The sequence below is a fragment of the Lagopus leucura genome, unplaced genomic scaffold (genome assembly GCF_019238085.1).
Source record: "Lagopus leucura isolate 7727_CA_CO unplaced genomic scaffold, USGS_WTPT01 Super-Scaffold_100016, whole genome shotgun sequence".
NCBI classification, from domain to species: domain Eukaryota; kingdom Metazoa; phylum Chordata; class Aves; order Galliformes; family Phasianidae; genus Lagopus; species Lagopus leucura.
Window position 1 is genome coordinate 11,981,551 of NW_024962270.1, and position 19,392 is coordinate 12,000,942.

Genomic DNA, 19,392 nt, shown 5'->3' on the forward strand with positions numbered 1-19,392 from the left:
TAAACGATTTTTCATGGAGAATTAAATGCTGCCTTATCAATAATTATTTGTCAGTTAAATCCTGCTGATTTTTCTGCAGAGTCTGTAAAGCTCTTGGAGCTGCTTTTAGCTGATGGTTGCAGGTTGTTTCCGTGGAAGATCAGATGTGTGCTGATCAGCACTGCATCTTACTGTTGTCACTGAGGGAAGGGCTTTCAGACACTGTAGTGTTAGATTATGTTAGGTCTTGTCCCTCTGCTGTTTCTGTCAGCTCATGTTTCATTGTATTCATCAGCATATAAGGAGATTCTGAGAGTAGTCCTGCAGTTGTAAAGTGAGTAATGGGATTTTCCCTTAACCTTCTGCCACTTGTTCCCTTTCCTGAACTGCATGGACTAATTTGTTTGCCCTCTGTACCACGTGTTTGCAGTTTGCTTGGTTATTTGGCCTGTTAAATCTTTGAAAAAGTGCAGTAATAGAGCAGTAGAGGAGTAAAGCTCTGTTATATCCACCTTGCAAGATCTTTGCTCTTCTATATGAGGAGCAGAAAACAAACATATGGCAGCCCATGGTCCTCTGTTCATCTCCTTGCATAACCACAAGCCATTGCTTGATCTGACACCATTTCTGCCAGTTGCATATCTCACATTATAAGTAATTAACAGGCTTTAAATCGAGCCTTCTCAGGCCTTTTTTCTTGTTTTCCACACACAGGCCCTTCATTTCTCCCAGATGGGATCCTGGATGGAAGGACTGGTGCCCCAGGGGAGCCTGGACAAAGAGGACTTCCAGGAGCTTTGGGTCCAAAAGGTTACAAAGGTAATTGACTCTTGTTTTGGAAGAGCCTTTTAACAATCAATTGACCTCACTTTAGCATGGTAAATATCCTAAGGGTGAAAGTTTCTTTATGACAAATCAGAGAAGCTTCTAGTTGGATTAAAAGAGCAGTAGCTTTTACAATTCAAAGAGAATGGTGCCCAGCACTGCTGTTGAAATCTTGTTTTCTTATTCCTCTGCTCAGGCAAATAAGCAAATAAATACTTCACACTCAGTTAGCTGATCAGGTTGTGCTTCAAAGCCATAACATGTAATGAGATTTAGAAATAACGTCCTTTGTGCTGCTTTTTTAATACAGGCTGAAAATGACAGAAGAACAATTTTATTCTCCTCTGTACTAAGAAAAAAAAAAAAAGATGAGAACTTGGGTTTTAGTGCATAACAGAACTAGCAGCAAAAAAAAAAAAACAAAGCAGTATAACACAGACATCACTGCACATTGTTGTTTGGATGTGAGCCCAGTTGCAGTTCCAGAAAAGATGAAGTTAACCAGCTGAGGGTCATTGTAACCTTCTGTGAGTGGGAGTATGGATTTGCTTTCTCTGACATGCAAACATACCTACTAAAATCCACAGGACTTTTGACCTAAACTCTCCTAAAACCATCTCCTTTAGAGAGTCTAAACCTTTGGGAAGAGGTATTAAAGTAAGCATGTTATAATACATAATGCCTAGGATCATGCTGCGTGTGGTAGTTTGGTGGTGGGTGTTGTAGAGAAATTAACCCAGACAGATACTTGCTTGATACTCCTTGAGCAAAGTAGGCAAAACAGCATATCATTTCAGGATGGTTTTGTCCTAATTGACCCAAATCCCACTTACGGAGATCTTGAAGCTGTAAAAGGGTCTTTATCCAAGCATAACTGAGTGGTGACTGTATTTTACAGGAGATGCAGGTGATTGTGCTTGTGATGGAGGAATTACAAGAGCAGGTCTAAAAGGCATCTCAGGTCCACAGGGTCCACCAGGAAGTCGTGGTGTGCCTGGGATTAAAGGTGTTAGTGGAGACCCAGGCACTGTGGGTGCACCAGGACTGCGAGGCCCTCTGGTAAGGGAGGAAGAGTTTTTACTGTTCATCCTTAATTAAAGGAGAAAAAATGTCCATGTGCAGTCACTGGTGTTGATTGCATTGAGACCTGGACACAGTTTTTGTGAAGTTTCTTGTACTTGTTTGGACAAAAAAATAAATAAACCTAGAAATTGATATGTGAAAAGAATCTGAAAGTAGAGAAATTATCATATGTAAAAATGGAGGAAGAAATGGTTCTTAAATTCTGAGAACTGCCATTTAGGAGCCAAGAGTAAAAGCAGTAACAGCCATTCATCCCAGGGCCTCTTGGCCACAAGCATGCATTAGACCCAGGGTTCTTCCTAACAGGACTGGTTGTGAAAGCAGATATGTATCCGTATGGAGAGAAAGCCTGAAATTGGACAATGAGGTCTTTCCACACCATTGCTCATAGCTTTGAAGGCTGTGTGTCTTAGATGCAGTCTCCTCAGTTGCACTACACTAAAACTTTAGAATTTCTTTATCAATGTCAGTGAATGCAGCACACCCAGTAATAGGGAAGAAGACAATAATTTGAATCTGCTATAGTGTTCCCAGATGCCATCCAGGACTGCTGTCACTATGGTGACATGCACCAGCATTTGGCTTGCCACTGTAAAATTGTGCTGATTTAACTGAATCACTTGAAAATAATCAAAACCCCACCACCTTTTCTTTTCTTTCTTTTTTTTTTTTTTTAAAGTGTAACATATACAATAGGAAACCCTTTGGAAATTATTTCTATCTCCAGTTGTTGTGTCCTGATCTTGTATGATATTTCTAGAAAGCAAAGGCTCTTCTCTGCATATTCATGTGCCTGCTTTTTTTTGCTTTGTTTTGGTTTTTTTGCTTTTTTTTTAATCTGTTGGTTTCTAGGCTTCAGCTGGCCAGCAAGGTCTTCCAGGCCATAAGGGAGAAAAAGGTGATTCATCCTATGCAACAGGCAGAGGTGCTCCTGGGGACCGTGGTGCCACTGCACCCATAGGACCATCAGGCTTCCCAGGAACTCCTGGCAGGGATGGACTTCCAGGTTTGCCAGGCCCACCAGGTCCACCAGTAAGTTCAAATTCTTTTAGCAGCAGTGCTTCAGAATCCTAATGAGGAGCAGAGAGATTAAAAAGGCCTGGTTTACTAGTCCTGATCATCTGTGTGATAAGTCTCCAAACACGTAAAAAATCTCATAGTCCTTGGGCACAAATTTGTCTTGGTGAAGATCCGTGATTGGAACTCATTGTGCCTCTGGCTACACAGTCAAATGATGAAGTTCTTGCAGTGGGGAAGGCCCTAATGCTTTTTTGCACTGAACAAATGAGCACAACCTTGGAACTGAAAAACCACAACAGAATATTGTAATTAAATATATACATATATATGTGCATCTTTCTGAATACGTAGTACTTAGTGTGTTGGCAAATAAAATATGAAGTATTATTTGTAGTAGTAACTGGGTCTTTCTGCATTTTGGAATAGTGGTGGCTGATTTACAGTGATTTCCACATACCTACCCAGGCACATTTGAAACTCACACAGGACTGACAAAACTTCAAGCATTTGTTAAAATGACAGTGATATACCTTCTTTCCACATCTCTTTGATTTTCTGCTGTAATTGTCTTTGTTGCTTACAGGGTGATGGTGGGCTAGGTTTCCCTGGTGAAAAAGGTCTGCCAGGATTACCTGGCTCCAAAGGCCGTCCTGGAGAGATCGGTTCTCCTGGCATTGGGTATCCCGGTCCTGCTGGACTTCGTGGGCCGCCAGGTGACCCAGGGATGGATGGTTCTCCAGGACAAGCAGGTCTGCCAGGCCCTCCGGGTACGTGTTTCTCCATCTGCTCTTACTTTGAAAGCTGCTATAAGTCAAGTGACAAAACAACTACTGCTGTTCTTGTAACCAAGCCTTAAGGAGGCATTAAAGATTGCTCTTTATGTTAACTAAAGCTGGTGTGTGGGCTTACCAGACTCGACAGAGCAGTCACTGCTTTCTGAAGTTGTTATTCTCAGGAGGACACAGATAATAAGCAGCAGATATCTGAGTTGAATACCCAAGTACTAATGGTGTTGAATGGAACCTACTCACCAGAGAGCCATTTTACACCAATGGTGTTGGGGAAGACAATTAAAATGAAGTCTTTAGAAAGCACGACCTACTTGGTTGTTCAGGTAAAAGTAATAACTCACTGATATATGGGACTTCTGAATCAATTTTCAGAACTATTACTGAAATAAAAGGAGCTCCAGAACAAAGCAGTTAAGCAAATGTTCCCCTATGCATGTATTCAAGCAAAGTAATGAAAAAAACACCCTTCTTCCCCAAAGCTCCTTTTGTGATAATCTTTTGTATGTAGTTTATCTGACTAAAAGGCTTTTAAGATCCTTTAAATTTTGATTTTTAGAACATGTATCTGAGATAGCATTAATCTGAGCCAGTTACCACCATTTAGGAGCTAATTCTGTAGTTGTAGTACAGACTTCTCTTGAAATAACTGGAAGCATTTTTGGAGTGGAAAAGCTTGAGTTAGTTTTTGTGATAATCACTGCTGTGACCATGTTAACATGACTTGGCATTGTCAGTGACAAAGAGGAATGCTGGAAGTGTTTGAGATCTTTCAAGTAAATCTGATGTGCTAGCAAACTGGTAATGCCTCCTAAGTTGAATGAAAAGGGGCTGGTGGTACAGAGTGTTTATAAGAAACGAAAGGCATGCAAAGAGCTTTGCAATTGCTGAGTCATGTTTGCTGAAAGTGTTCTTACAGGCTGTGTGGCTGTTCCTTAGTCTGACAGATTGCAGAAGCAGCAGTTGGAGAGCAAGACAGAAAAATAAATCCTTGCTGTTCCACCTACAGCATATGAATCTCTCTGGCATAAACTCTGGGTTCACAGTTTTTTAAACATCTATCAGTACTTTCTAGATGTGCATTCTGTCATTTATTTTAGACTTTCACACTGTAGCATACAGTTTATATACCACTTAGAAACATACTCAGGTTTTAAAAGTTAGGAACACCTTTCTGCTCCCACTGGTTTTGAAAGCTCCCACCCCTGCTCATAGGCATTCTGAGTCACAGACTGCCTTTTCAATACCTACTTTGCTAGTGGAAGCCATGGATATCCTGCTACTGTTACTCCACGACAGTAGTTGCAACCACTTACTGGTCACACAGTAAGTAGTAGGGATGAGATTAGACTCCAGGCTCCAAACACTTTCTTTTTAACATCATGTATTTCATATGTCAGCAGTGTTTGGTGTACTTAAGTTCACTCCCAATCACTTACATGTCCTGTGGAAAACATCTGGATACAAAATCTTTCTCTTCTGACCATCTCTCTGAAAGGGACTGTGTGCACCCTCATTGTTGCTTTGTTTCAGGTATCACCTTGCCCTGCATAGTTCCTGGAGCATATGGTCCTCCTGGGACTCCCGGCCTTCCTGGGTTGCCAGGTATGGAGACAAGCTGATTGTAATGACTACCAAGAAGTACCTATTCCTCAGAGAAGATAATACCTGCTAATTGATGTCCTATGAGTGATAGGTATTCCTGAGAGTTAACTGACAGAATAGTAGTCTTTTTCTTCAAAGGGTCTGGGCTTAAATTCCATAGAGGATCATAATGATTGCACCATTTTTTCCCTTTCAAGTAGCCTCTGAACACAAACTCTTTTCTTCTGCCTTTTTTTCTGCTGTTGAAAAAGCCATGGATTTGAGATGCGTTGTGGGTTAAGTTATGTTTTCAGTGAATGTTTCTGCACTAGCTTTGCAGAAGAGATCTGATCCCATTTCCCAGTGCTGTGTTTTTGCCTTCCACTGTTCATTCATTAGTATTATTTTAATCCTTAGGTCCCAAAGGCAGCAAAGGCTTTCCTGGCATTCCGGGGCAGCCTGGATTACATGGATCTAAAGGACAGCCAGGTTCTCCAGGAATAATTAGCTTGCAAGGGGAACCTGGTAAGAGTTTTTATCGTATGATAAATTTGTACAGTGTTTTATCAAAAGAGTTGATTCTTCTAGGCCACGTTTCCACATGTTAAATTCACAGTGTTCTGTTGTGAACTCCACAGTGCTTCTTTCAAATGCCATCTCTGCTTTTAATATTATACTGCTGGTGTAAGGACATAAGGGCAGCCAACAGTTTGTTTCTCCAGAGGCCACCATCATATGCTTTCTAACAGTTTAGAAACTTCAAGTTGATTTTAAAACCTGTTCTAAACCATGTGATATTCTGGTAAAGACACACTGTACATCATATTTGAACTTGTTTTAGCTGTGGGAGTTTCTGATGTTTGTAGTAAATGAAGAGCGAGCTGTGGGCTGTTAGGCCACCATATGTCCATCATTTCTCTGTGAGTATGGCTGTCAAAATCTCTTTTCACTGCATTAATGGGAGGATACGATCTTTATGGGGTCAGAGATCGCATGACGTAGCCTGTCATGCAGTGGAACACTCATACAGCAGTGCTACTTTATTTCTACTTGGTAAGTGACAAAGAGAACTTTGCTGTCCTCCTTTTACCAGGACTGCTGGTGTCTTCTGCCCCTCAGTGCCCAAAGCTGGAGGACAGAGTTAGAAAGGTGTGATTGGTATGTTATCTTTGCTGCTCTTGTGCAGGGTAGTGGTAGTGGAGAAACCATTGTTTCTAGTTTGATACCAAAACATTCTGCAGGTTTCCAAACAGCCTTTGCTTGCACAGGTATTTTAAAAATTTTGTTAGAGATGTTACTGGAAGCAGACAGCATGTACTTCTGATGAGTGACATTTATTATCTGTGTCCCTGAGGTTTCCCTGGACCTCGAGGAGAGCAAGGGTCACAAGGACTTCCAGGATTGGATGGGACAGACGGTTTGCCTGGGAAGATGGGTGCTTCAGGCTTAGCTGGAACTAAGGGAGCTCCTGGAGATGTATTTGGTGCTGAGAGTGGAGCTCAGGGGGAGCGTGGCCGACCTGGGCTCTCAGGGGATAAAGGACTTGCAGGTGATCTTGGGTTTCCAGGACCAAAAGGTAAGCACTGATGCTGCTTGTATCTGGGAATATCAAACTGTTTCTTTCAAAAATCTCTCGTTTTTCCCATCTCTTTCAGATACTCTATTAGTGATCCTTTAAGCTGCTTGCAGGTGCATGTGTGGTGGTTTGTTTTTAGAATCTAATGTAACTCAAAGGCTTTTATTGGGACTCTTATTTTTATTGAAAAAATGAATCTTGTTTTATTTACTTTGTAACCTCCCACCTCTCTGTTCCCAGGGCTGGATGGCAGACCAGGCCTCCTAGGTGTTAAAGGCGAGCTGGGTAATCCAGGGTATTCAGGTGTCCCCGGATTGCGGGGACCTCCTGGTCCTGGAGGTCCTTTTGGCATTAAGGGCAAACCAGGACCACTGGGATCAGCTGGCCTTGCAGGAGCACCAGGTGTGTAACTTCTTCAAATGAAGACAAGTAGCTGAGCTGAGCACTGCAGTGTTGAGGAAGTGTGGGAGAGATTGCCAGTTGCTGATAGAGAGCTCCTACCAATGTATAGGGGTCACAGTGCAGAATTTGAGCTTTTCACCTCTAACTACAGGAATCCTTCTGCACTGAAATGGTGCCCCAAGGTTGTAAGAAGTACGGCAAAAAGACAGGAGAAAGCACTTTGATATCTTTTCACATCTCTGCATTTACAGGCTGGCTGTATACATTCACTAATCTTCATTTCCCTTTTTTATAACAATTGATTTTTTCATATATGAGGTTGCTTGAAACGCGACTTCTGTGTAGCTTTCTGAGAAGAAGCACTTGCATGCTACTCCAGCTGGGTCAGAAAATAAATCCATTTCCCTTCACTTTACAGGAAAAAAACACTTGAATACAACAGTATCTCTCAAGCTGTAGTGACTGGAGTGTTTCATGATAACTGTATTCAAGACTTGAGAACCAAGCAGAGGGGCATCTGGGAATTAGTAGATAATGGTCTGTGATGTAATTCTGTCCTAACTTGCAGAATGACAGTGCTGAAACACGATGACAACGAATGAATGAAAGCACTAACCTAATTTGAGAAGAAAATTACAGTTGTTAAGCTTCTTATTAGAATGCTAACATGACTTTCACTTCCCTATTATTTTATGGTTTTGGACTGTATGCCACCTATGACTGTTTCCTTCAACTGTTTTTAAATACTTTCCATTGCTAGGATGATAAACTCCAAATGACTAAGATATTTCAGCTGTATTCTCTGAATCATTGATTTCTTTGTATCCTTATTCTTTCTGTTTACATATTGTATCTGTTTTTTCCTTCACCATGTTTCTATTCCATTTATCAACTCCCCATTTCTGATGTCACACTGTTTGGTAATGGGTTCTTCACATAGGCTGTCAAGGTGAGAAAATGCAGTGTAGCATAAAAGCTCATGGACTAACAACCTAGCTTTTAATGCTACAAGAATTGCATTGACTATAGGTGATACCCCTTATTATTGCTAATCAAACCAGAAGGCAAAGAACTGTTGTAGTGAGAATGCTCAGATAACAGCAAAGCCTGAAGCTTAAAAGGAAATCCTTAACATGCACAAAATTTAAGCCCGAATTTTCTTTGTCTCTTTAAATAAAGCAGCCATTTCATCTACTTAAAAAAAATACTGGATCGTAACTTAAAATGTTTGAATGCAGTGAAGCTCATATATTGGGTGCTGCTGCTGCAAATGTCATTTTTCAGAAGCCACTTGATTATTTTTTTTCTTTCTTTGCTCCCTTTGGATCTAAGCATTCTCTTTTCAATGGTTTGAGCCTTTATTGAAAGTTGTAAACCATTACAAAGCTTCAGCTAGAAACACTCTGAAGCACTTAGAGGCAAAACTGAGTATATGGTGTTGGTTTTATCACAACACTGTCAGAAGCTTATTCCCTTAGTGAGCAATTTGCTTTTGAGAAGTAATACTTTAACTACCAAGGTGGAAAAGAAACTTGTGAAAACAAGTCTCTCAAACTGATCTCTGCTTCACTCTAAGGATGGGGTAGGTAGATGTAGCTGACATTAAAGATGCTCCCCATCCTGGTTTGGCTGCCTTGATGATAAAGGTAAGACTGGTGCTCTACGCTGTAGCGTCTGGTAAAGGAGACAAAAATGGATACATCATAAGGGGTTTCACTCTTGCCAGTGGTGTAGTGATGTAGGCAGTAACCCTCTTCATAGGTATTTTATGATTAGATCACTAATGCTTTTGCAATTCTAAACTTTATGCCTTCTAAGTAGGCTGCATGTGCCTTGAGATCCATTTGTCGTATAGAAAACAATGCTGTGCTTAAAGAGTTTGGAAAGCAGTTCACAAAACTTCCCCAGTGTTTGTATGTCATAATCTGTTGAGTTATTGAGTTCTTTCTTGTATTGATTCAGGACTTCCTGGAGTCAAAGGAGTGACTGGGGATGTAGGTCCTCAAGGCCCTGCTGGTATGAAAGGCTTCCCAGGGCTTGATGGTGCTCCTGGACCTCCTGGGGAAAGAGGATTCTTAGGACCACCTGGACCTTTTGGTCAAGATGGACGTCCAGGTTTCTTTGGACCAAAAGGTATGTATTCCATCTGGGGAACAGTGTGAGGTTACTGCCCAGAAAAAAAAAGACCTTGTTGATTTTAGGCCATGCTCTACAGAAGAGACATTTCTCAACTGGTGGTAGGATATGTTTGTTTTGCTGTTGAGCTGTGAATTATGAATTATAGTCATGAGGAGGTCCATGTAAGGACTAGGGCCCCTATGGAGAATGTATCATGTACGTCAGGACAGAAAGACAAGACATTTGGAAAAATGAGGAACGGTGAGTGAAGTTGTAAAGTGAGGGAAAAGCCCATAGGAGGGAGAGAATGAAGCACAGACCAAAAGAAAAGTAAAAATGTATGGCCACCAAGTTTAAATACAGTAGTTGGTTATTTGGGGAATTCAGTGTTATTTTAGCAGGAGAGCAAAACAGCTGTGTGACTGCATGTTGCTCACTTGTGGATTGATTGGATTTTACGCTCTAGTCAAAGCAGGACCACGCTCTCAAATCCAAAAAAATGCTGGTTGAAAGTATCATGACAGAAGTGGCTCTGCTCTGCTTGCACCATCAGGTTTTACTGCCCAGATGTGGGTGACTGGCTAAACACAAATTGCCTCCACCTGGCAGCTAGGTGTGTATGTAGTATATCAGAAGAGATTAATTTTCTCTATTTATCGACTTTTTCATACAGGTGAAAAGGGGTCTTCTGGCCTCCTTGGTTTCCCAGGCATGCCAGGCCTGCCTGGTGTCCCTGGGGTCAATGGGTTTAAAGGAACTCCTGGCACAGTGGGAGAAAAAGGAAGCCCTGGAGTTCTGGGACTTCAAGGTCAAAAAGGTGAGAAATAGTTGAAAGGCATTTGCTGTCTGTGCGGCAGAAGAACTTCAGAGGCCTTTCTGTAAATTGTAACAATAATAAAACAATTACAAACTTAAAACAATTATAATACAATAATGTTTTCTTCTATATGCTGTGTTCTATCCTTCCATGTGAAATACTTTGGTCTGGTTACCAAAGGCAGCAGTAGGTGTACCTACAGATGAACTGACATCAGAAGATATGGCTGTTCTGTCTCTATCTGTCAGTTTCTGGTGTTAATCTTTTTTTGTTAAACAGTCTTACTGCAAAATAATTCAGCTTCATGTTTCTTCAGGTGACAGAGGCGATGTAGGTCCACCTGGTCTTCCTGTTCTTGGGGCTCAAGAGCAGGCACTGCAATTGAAAGGAGACAAAGGAGATCCTGGATTAGCTGGACTTGGAGGATTCCCAGGACCCAGAGGTACATCACAACATTGTAGTATTTGTCATTTCGGTTGTGTGGGAGCTGCGTTTACTCCTGATGAAGCATGGCTTTCCTTTTGACAAAATCTGCAATGTTAGTATTTTCTGTTCTGCCATTCACATTTGAGCAAGATTTGCCTATGGCAGATCTAAACTGTGAGAAAACAATTTTCGTTCCAAGTTCTGTTCTGTAGGTAATATGCCAAACCTTCATCTCTCTAAGGAAAGCTTTGGGTAACGGGTCGGTTGGTCAAAGGAATGGTCAAATGAAATGAATGTTCTATGAATTGGAATTGTACCCTTTTATATAAACTCAGGTGATAAAGGAATCCCAGGAAGCCGTGGACAGCCTGGTCTTCCTGGACCTGTTGGGTCAGCAAGCAGAGAGAGAGGTTTTCATGGTGACCAAGGCCTCCCTGGTCCATCTGGACAGCTTGGGCTGCCAGGACAGAAGGGTGCACGTGGTATAATAGGATTTCCAGGAATGCCAGGAGAGAGGGTAAATATCTCCTTAAATATCTTCATCCTCTCAAAGAGTGCTTGGGAAGATGCTGTGTTCTAATCGTACTTCTGCTGTGAAGAGGCTGGCCAGAAGCTGACAGAATTTTTCTTTGCAAAATTTTTTGTTTGTTTGTTCTATGCTGTTGAATGACACTTTGGATAATGCCTCTCCATACATTTTTGCTGTCCATTATCCCACATGACCCCAACCTAAAATGGTAAGAATAAAGAACAAAAACCAGCTTTGGGCTTTTATTTCAGGGTTCAGATGGTATCACAGGAATACTTGGATTCCCAGGACCTATTGGCCTCCCTGGTCCAAAGGGTAAGCAATCTTTCACTGTGCATTTGGTCTTTCAGTCTCTGCAGTCCTAAGATTAATAGCTAAGACAAATGAGTTCTGGAGGTGTCCATTGCTCTCCAATGACTGGCTGGGAAGTAGATGTTCCCCTGGTAGGTCATTCATTCAGTCTCAAGCCAATTGCCTGAATATTTTAATATCCTTTGAAATCTTGATCATAGCTCTTCATGAAACGTGGTGGACATTACAAGAGGCCCTGTTCTCTCTGGTCAACTTGAGTTAAAGGTATAAAGGGCAGGATGCTGTGAAATTACAGATAAATGTTTGTCTTATCCTGCCCTGAGTGCATTTGCATGCATTGCTGTTTCTAAACATTTTCAAACTCCTCATGTACATTATTTACTATTGTCTTTGTTTACTTTGTGAATTTGCAGTGTAAGCAAGGTTTGTTTTCATAAACAAGACTATTGAGCAGGCTGAGAGCTGCTCCCATTCAGGTACAGAATGGTCTTCTCAATTTGTCTTTCTTTTCCAGGTGACCAGGGAGAGTCTGCTGGTGTTCCTGGCACTGCTGGAGTTAAAGGAGAGCGAGGGGACCCAGGATTCCCAGGTAGAGTAGCCCTTAATTGCACTTCAAGACTGCAGAATTTCAGGAATTAAGTTGGATAGCTGTGCTCTGCTCAAGGTTGTTTATAATCAGTAAAGTTAGATACTTTTGTCTTGTCCTGTAGAAGAGATTTGAGAAGTCTAGTATCCAGGTAGACCACAAATCTGGATGATAATGAGCATGTCCTAAACCCACCCAATTTGCATGCTGCATCCCATTTCACTCCCTGAAGAGCTGGGGAATTTGCACTGATGTTTGGTGTCCAGGAGGCTGCTCCAGGGCCAGCAGACCTAAGGGCTGCAGCTGCAGTTTAACATGTTTCTTTTCAGACCTACCTCCACTTACTTTACCTCGTGCTCTGGTATAGTGTATGCTTTTATCGTTTCAGGAGAGAGAGGGAGAGAAGGACTCAAGGGTGAATCAGGCTACCCAGGAAGCACTGGAGTGAATGGGATTAAAGGTGGCCCAGGAGATCTTGGCCAAGAAGGACCAGCAGGTACTGGGCTAGGCACCTAAGTTCTGCAGTTCATTGTGTAACTGTGGGACAGCCTCACCATACTGCTCCTGAGTCCTGGTCAGCCCATGTCAGCTGAGGCTTACATAATAAGGTTGACAAGAAGATGGGGATTTTCTCTGACATTACTGTAAGGTGTCACCTTGTCCAGTTGAAACTGATCCTTTGGGTCAACTGTTTTGTGAATCCTGCACAAGTGAAACCCAAAAGAATTGCTCTAACAAACAAGGAAGACCTTAATGAGAGAGACAAGCAATAGCAGCTTTTTTGTGGCTGCTTATGGGCAAGACTGCCCTAAAATCTCCCACTGCAACACTTTGTGGCTGTAAGTGTCTCTGAATAGTAGCAAGTATACTCTCCAATTGTTATTGGAATAACAGGTGGAAGGCCAGTGGAAGTTGTTGGAATATTTTACTTGAAAAACAATTTAATTAGTTATTCACTAGGTGAACTTTTCCAGCCTACAGCTTAGTGGGTGATGAAGAATGTCAGTTCTGACGGCTTTTTTTTTTTCTTCAAAAGTTATCAAATAAACAGTTTGATGGTGCTATTAGTGGTAGTGAAGAAGATTTTTATGTTTTTTATTATTCTTTACATGGTAATTTACTCATGAGTTAAGATCAGAAGCTGCAGGATGATGGAGCTGTGAGCTGAACTGTCTTGGATATGTAGTATGGAAACATTTTGGTGCTTGTTTCTAGGAATCCCTGGAAATGCTGGACTAAGAGGGTTCTCTGGGCCACCAGGGCCTCCAGGGCAGCCTGGATCTGTTGGATTCCCAGGAGCTCGTGGAACAGCAGGACCAAAAGGTATGTCTGGAGCCTGCGTATGGGGGAGAAATTGGGTCAGAAAACCAGGGTTTCAGCCAAGTGTATCACAGCAGGCAGGCAGCACGTTATGTGTGGGCCAGCTGTGCGTGGGAAATCAGCTCATCTCTTGGCAATGTTAGTGCAGGCACCAGCTGCTAGAAGTGAGCTGAGGAGTGCTTGGAAAGGGATGGTTCTTTCTTGATTTGGATCACTAATGGGATTCCACCAAGGGTAAAACCAGTGAGAGCATGGAAAGTTTCCATGGAGGGGAGCTGAACGAAGGGAAGCTTTATGTGTACTGTGTTGCTCCGTGTCCTGTTTCTCACACCTGTTGTAGTTTCTGTGAAGCATGTTATGCATTTCCATCTAACTAGACTGTTTGCTTATATGCTCACTTAGTAAGTGTTCCCAATGTCTCTTCAGGGTTCCATGGATTTCCAGGTTTAAATGGTCTGAATGGCTTGCCAGGCACAAAAGGGTCTCCTGGAACACCAGGTAAAGGAAATGTATGGCCAAAGTGTCCTAGCTGGGAATATGCATTAAGTGGTCCATTATGAGAGCAGTGCTCCCCACAAAATTGCTGTTTCACCCAGTTGTGGATTAAATTACAGTATCAAAGGAAGGAAAATATCAGAATACTGAATGTGCATGAGCAAATTCTTCTTTAATGCCAGTGAGAATAGGATGCAGTCTGTGGAGTGAAGGAGGTTTTTCTGTGGGTAGTTCTCCTTGATTTCCTGAAGGACTGTGTTGCTGCTGGAAAGTCAGTGGAATGAAATCACGAAGCTCTTCCATTTCCAGTGAATGCTTGATTTTACAGGGCAGCATCAAGTACTCCCTTTGAGTTGGACTAAGTGATGCTGTTTCCTTACTGCTCTCCATTATGTGGAACTTAAGAAAAATCTCAGTAAAATTCCAGTCATAGGATGATTTAGATTGGAAGGGACCTTTAATATCATCTAGTTCCAGCTCCTCTGCAGGGACATCTCCTCTAGACCAGGTCGGAAGCTGATTTCTTCCATCAGATCTGAATTCTGCTTTTGGGCTCTTGCTGTACTTTTTCATATTGTTAACTGTGTGAAATAGAATGTGGTTCTGTTTTGCAAAGTGTTTTGCAAAATCCAAAGGAGGAAAACCTTTCCAAAGGGGCTTGTTTGGTTACAATAATCTTGTAAAGTAGCATTTCAAAGCTAGGCTTTGAAATTTTGTATGTGAAAATAGACAGCTTTGTTGTATAAAATTAGAAGGATAGCTGTGTTCTATTAGTGTAATGAATTAACTGCTAGTAGATTGTTTGAATAGGCTTTCATCTTTAACCATCTTTAATTAGGTCTGAGTGAAGTTGGACTGAAAGGCCCTGCGGGTCTCCCTGGTCTGAAGGGTGAGGAAGGTTCTCCAGGCTTGGGTAGAGGAGCTGTAGGATTCCCAGGGCCAAAAGGCTCATCAGGAGACATGGGTAAGTACTGATGTTTGTAAGCCTGGTGCAATGTGTTGCAACCCAGGCTGATGCGTTTGCACAGCTAGAGGAATTACCAGAGAGAACTCCTAAAGTCATAGAAGTAGACAGTAGTCTCACAGGTAAATATTAAATCTGTGATGTGGTTATATGGTTGAGAAACTCTATGTAGTTCTTACAGTGTCTGAACAGCAGAAAATAGCAATTTCTTTCCCTTTGTTCTCCTCATTATATACTTCTCAGCCACTCATTCTGTTCATATCAGCTCTATGACTGTGAGCTTGGGATATACTTCCTCACTTGGTATTTCTTATTCTAGGTCCCCCAGGTCCTGTGGGACTGCCTGGCTTGCCAGGAACTCCTGGAGTTTCTCTTCCTTCTGATATACGTGGGAGACCTGGGGATGCTGGCCATCCAGGACTTGATGGGAGTTCAGGTATGGAGACAGACCTCATAAGGGGAGTAGAGTAGCTAAGAGGATTTCTGTTAGTTTTTGTGGGTTATTTTTAATGCGCTTTCTTGAAGAACTCTTAAGGATAATGACTTAGAGTAGCACTGCTTTAATAATCTGATTTTTAGATCAAGGCTTGAGAATAAGGAGCTCTGTTTTCAGTTCCTGCTATTTAATCCTGGTTTGATATAGCCTATTAATAAAGCTCTGTGATCAATACTCATTTCACCCATTGTGATGTTGAAGACAGAGTCAGGCACTAAGGTAACTACTAAGGTCCAATGTATTATTTGGACTGTGGTTTCTACAGCTGTAATCATAGCCTCCTTGTGAAATTTAGAAGTTATCTGTGGGAACTGAGAGGCAGCACAACATTGTTGCTACTCGAAGCTACATAGGGAGTGATTGTTCTAAGGTCAATAGCAAGTTTACCTTGAAGTTTGAAAGGTCTGTCATGATAGCATTAGTGCCTATTCATTGCCTAACAGCCTTATCGAAGAGGCTGAGACTTTTCCTGGCCAGACATTTGAAGCCACTGCTGTTGTTCTCCAAGGTAATATGTGGGTCACCAGGCTAACTACCAGCTGGGGTGAGGGCTACATGTGTTCAGGCCCAGGATTTGAAGTAAGGTGACTGTGGTCAAAAGGATTTAAAGGTTTCTCATACCTGCATTTACGTAAGTAACTGAGGCCTGGTTCTTTTCCTTTGGGGGAGGACGATCTTGGAAATACAAACAGCCAAACAACGACCGTCCACTAGAATGACCCACTGGGGATAGCAATAGCGTTTACTTTGCCTCAAGAGGAGATTGTGCCAATTATCACTTTGTCTCTAGGTCTTCCAGGTCCTCCGGGACCACGAGGGCCCCCTGGACCAGCTTTTGACCAAGGCGACACAGGCAATCCGGGTTTCCCTGGTGTTCCTGGCTTGCAAGGTGGTAAAGGTGATGTGGGACCTCCTGGTCCCATTGGACTCCCTGGTGTATCTGGATTCAAAGGTAATCTTGCCATGAAAAGAGTCTGGGAGTCGTTTGGCAGCTGTCACCACGACAGTACGAATGGTTATTGGGTGGTGTCTGTGACTGCTTTGTGTGTGAGCACAGCTGAGCTTGTCTGTCTTTCCTTTCTGTCCATGCAGGTTTTACCTACGACTGGTAAAGTGAGGCCAGCTCCAGGTGTTAGTCAGTGTGTCCCACATGACTTTTTAATTTTCTTACTTTTTTTTTTTCCTGGGTACTTGATGTCCACATGGAAGAATATTGTCAATCAAGTGTAATTATGTAACAGTGGAAATTCTTGTCTCCAGTCTCTGCAGCCATTCTGGTCATTATGTGAGCACAGAGTTCCTGAAGGGTCATGGTCCCCTCTGTCTCAGAGCAGAAATAGTGTTCTCGTTTCTGCCATCAGTGTGTTTCTCAGTGCCCAGCTGAGGAATCAGAACCTCGTGCTCAGCTTCTGAGGTTTCATCTGTGTACCTTTGCAGGTGTCAGAGGCGAGCCTGGTCTTATGGGGATGCCAGGTAAAGATGGGCCTCCAGGGGATCCTGGTTACCCTGGGCTGAAAGGTGAAATGGGACGCCGAGGTGAGTGCCAGAGAATTGGAAAAGCTTTACTTTGTTGCAAACGGTTTGGGGTAGAGAAAGTTCCAGAGCTCTCCTAATTGGCTTATCTGGGGGGCTTCTTGGTTTCTTAAAGAATTGAAATAAATTAGAAAAAGCTTAGTGTATCATGTTTCAGAAAGATACCCAGTGCGGATGTATTAAGGCAGCCTTAATTAAACATGCTTCTCTTGTGTGTCAGCATTATCGTCAAAGCCGTGCACCTTTTTGTGATGTACTTCCACTGTCTCTTACACTGTGTGCAGGTCTCCCTGGCCAACCAGGGGCTCCAGGTGTAACCCCACAGGCAGAAGAGATCACAGCCCCTGCAGGCTTACCGGGTCTGCCAGGGATTGATGGTGTTCCTGGCTTTGACGGAGATCCTGGATTCCAGGGCCCGGTTGGAAAGCCAGGTAAAAAACCACTCAGGCCACTGACATTGTGGCCTTCTGGAAGAGAAATACTACTTTCAGTGCGTTATGAAAGTTTTTCTAGCAATGGAAATCACTCAATCCAAAAACATACAAATGCCATGTTTTACTATTGCTAGAACATGCTTGATAAATTCTTGTCATGCACTTTGATAGTGCTTTCGAGTGGACGCTGCAGAATGAGGAGCAGCAGCTGTGGTATAGCTGGTATGATGCCAGCTCTGGTAGCAGCAGGTGGAGTGATCCTGAAAGTGATTCACTACTGAGAATTCTTTGGAGTGTCAGTGGAATGCTGCTACTGGAGAAGTGATACAAACTTCAGCCTGGGCCACTACCACTAGTTTGTATCTAGAGCTGTTTAAGAGTGAGCTCTCAGGCCATGGATAACAGATTTCTGCTTGTGAATATAGTTGTAGGACTGAAGGTATTGGAATGAGGAGGGAACGTTAGTAGTAACCATATTTGATTTCAGGTGCAAAGGGCCTGCCAGGCAGATCTGGTTTGAAAGGACGTGACGGTTTACCTGGATCACCCGGTATAGCTGGTGACCCGGGACCTTTGGGTGCCCCAGGACCTCAGGGATTTGAAGGTAATGGCATGATTTGCAGAGCACAGATCATTAGACTTTTCTTTGTCCACAAATTCTGAAGAAACCAAATTAGTTACCTTAGGGAGAGTGGGGATGTACATGATCTTCTGCTTTGTATCTGCAATGAAGTAAATTTTGTCTTCAGTAAGGAAGATTATGTCACGTCATTGTTGTCTGTTGCTGCTGGTGTTTCCCTAGGTACAATTCTGAACATCTTTTGGTTTCAATGTTCTAAGGATGTAGGAGCCATCTTGGAGGTTTGAAGGAGCAAAATGGTACTCACAGTGAGCACAGTTGAGAGGGTTGGGTGATATAGGCATGATGGAAAGAGAGTAGGATGGGATTCTGCCACAGATTTGTACAGCTGTTGGCCTTTCTGTGTCAAAGAAATATCAACATTAAAGCACTAGAGAGAAAATTTATTATGTTTTGGCTGGTGCTTTGGGATCTTCAGAATATGAGAATGTGGGTACTGTGAGATAGATGCTAACACTCTGGCATTAGAGTTGTTGGGGAAAGACAGAAAATGAAATGAGGTAGGAAATGAATGGGTGCCACAGTGAAGCAACTGCTTTTGGAACTGGTTTGCCTCGTTGGTCACACAGCCCTCCAAACTTGGCCTCTTTGTCATACAACACAATGCCAAAATCAGCTGTAGAGCCAAGTGACACCCACCCTGCCAGTGGTGAGTTCTCTTCTGCCTTCTAGGTGCCGCTGGAAAGCCAGGCGCGCTTGGCTTGCCGGGAATGCCTGGTCGGAGCGTGGGTGTCGGGTACACCTTGGTGAAGCACAGCCAGTCAGACCAAGTCCCACCTTGTCCTGTTGGCATGAACAAGCTCTGGGATGGCTACAGCTTGTTGTACGTGGAGGGGCAGGAAAAATCACACAACCAGGATCTCGGTGAGTTGACGGGCTTCTCTTGGGCATAAATGGTGTAGGCCAAAACCCCTTTTCTCATGTGTGGTTTTCATTGGTACTGCTGACAGCTGCTGTAGGGAAAGTTTCCCTGACCAGAATCTGCTGTGGAAGCAGTGTTACTTGTGCCATGCTATGCTACTCTTGGCTAGTGTGTATGAGCTGGAACATTTGGCAGATGCTTGGTATGACTGTTTGCCCAATTCTTGCAGGTTTTGCTGGCTCTTGTTTGCCCCGCTTCAGCACTATGCCTTTTATTTACTGCAACATCAATGAAGTGTGCTACTATGCCAGCCGAAACGACAAGTCCTACTGGCTGTCCACTACGGCTCCCATCCCCATGATGCCAGTGAGCAGCAATCAGATCCCACAGTACATCAGTCGTTGCTCCGTGTGCGAAGCACCATCCCAGGCTGTGGCTGTGCACAGCCAGGATATCACCATCCCACAGTGTCCCCTTGGTTGGCGCAGCCTCTGGATAGGATACTCCTTCCTAATGGTAAGGATACCATTGCTACTGCAGTGGCAGCTTTACATGTTTTTTATATCTCCTCGTCACTGAGACTGAATTAGCTGAGTTGCTCAT

The 19,392-nt window shown here is 42.9% G+C and overlaps 1 protein-coding gene across 1 annotated transcript in view; it reads left to right on the forward strand.

The window, feature by feature from the left end:
• The window catches only part of COL4A6 (collagen type IV alpha 6 chain), a 121,211-nt gene that overhangs the window by 98,041 nt on the left and 3,778 nt on the right, over nt 1-19,392 (forward strand). The window contains exons 21-46 of the mRNA XM_042876785.1: nt 694-798; nt 1,703-1,863; nt 2,740-2,919; nt 3,491-3,674; nt 5,229-5,300; nt 5,697-5,804; nt 6,634-6,855; nt 7,096-7,257; nt 8,198-8,206; nt 9,220-9,390; nt 10,049-10,192; nt 10,509-10,634; nt 10,954-11,135; nt 11,399-11,462; nt 11,974-12,048; nt 12,434-12,541; nt 13,261-13,368; nt 13,792-13,863; nt 14,699-14,824; nt 15,144-15,260; nt 16,111-16,272; nt 16,758-16,856; nt 17,138-17,284; nt 17,775-17,891; nt 18,600-18,791; nt 19,019-19,305. Coding sequence (XP_042732719.1) covers nt 694-798; nt 1,703-1,863; nt 2,740-2,919; nt 3,491-3,674; nt 5,229-5,300; nt 5,697-5,804; nt 6,634-6,855; nt 7,096-7,257; nt 8,198-8,206; nt 9,220-9,390; nt 10,049-10,192; nt 10,509-10,634; nt 10,954-11,135; nt 11,399-11,462; nt 11,974-12,048; nt 12,434-12,541; nt 13,261-13,368; nt 13,792-13,863; nt 14,699-14,824; nt 15,144-15,260; nt 16,111-16,272; nt 16,758-16,856; nt 17,138-17,284; nt 17,775-17,891; nt 18,600-18,791; nt 19,019-19,305 — 3,500 coding nt within the window. The remainder of the gene's footprint in view (nt 1-693; nt 799-1,702; nt 1,864-2,739; nt 2,920-3,490; nt 3,675-5,228; nt 5,301-5,696; nt 5,805-6,633; nt 6,856-7,095; nt 7,258-8,197; nt 8,207-9,219; nt 9,391-10,048; nt 10,193-10,508; nt 10,635-10,953; nt 11,136-11,398; nt 11,463-11,973; nt 12,049-12,433; nt 12,542-13,260; nt 13,369-13,791; nt 13,864-14,698; nt 14,825-15,143; nt 15,261-16,110; nt 16,273-16,757; nt 16,857-17,137; nt 17,285-17,774; nt 17,892-18,599; nt 18,792-19,018; nt 19,306-19,392) is intronic.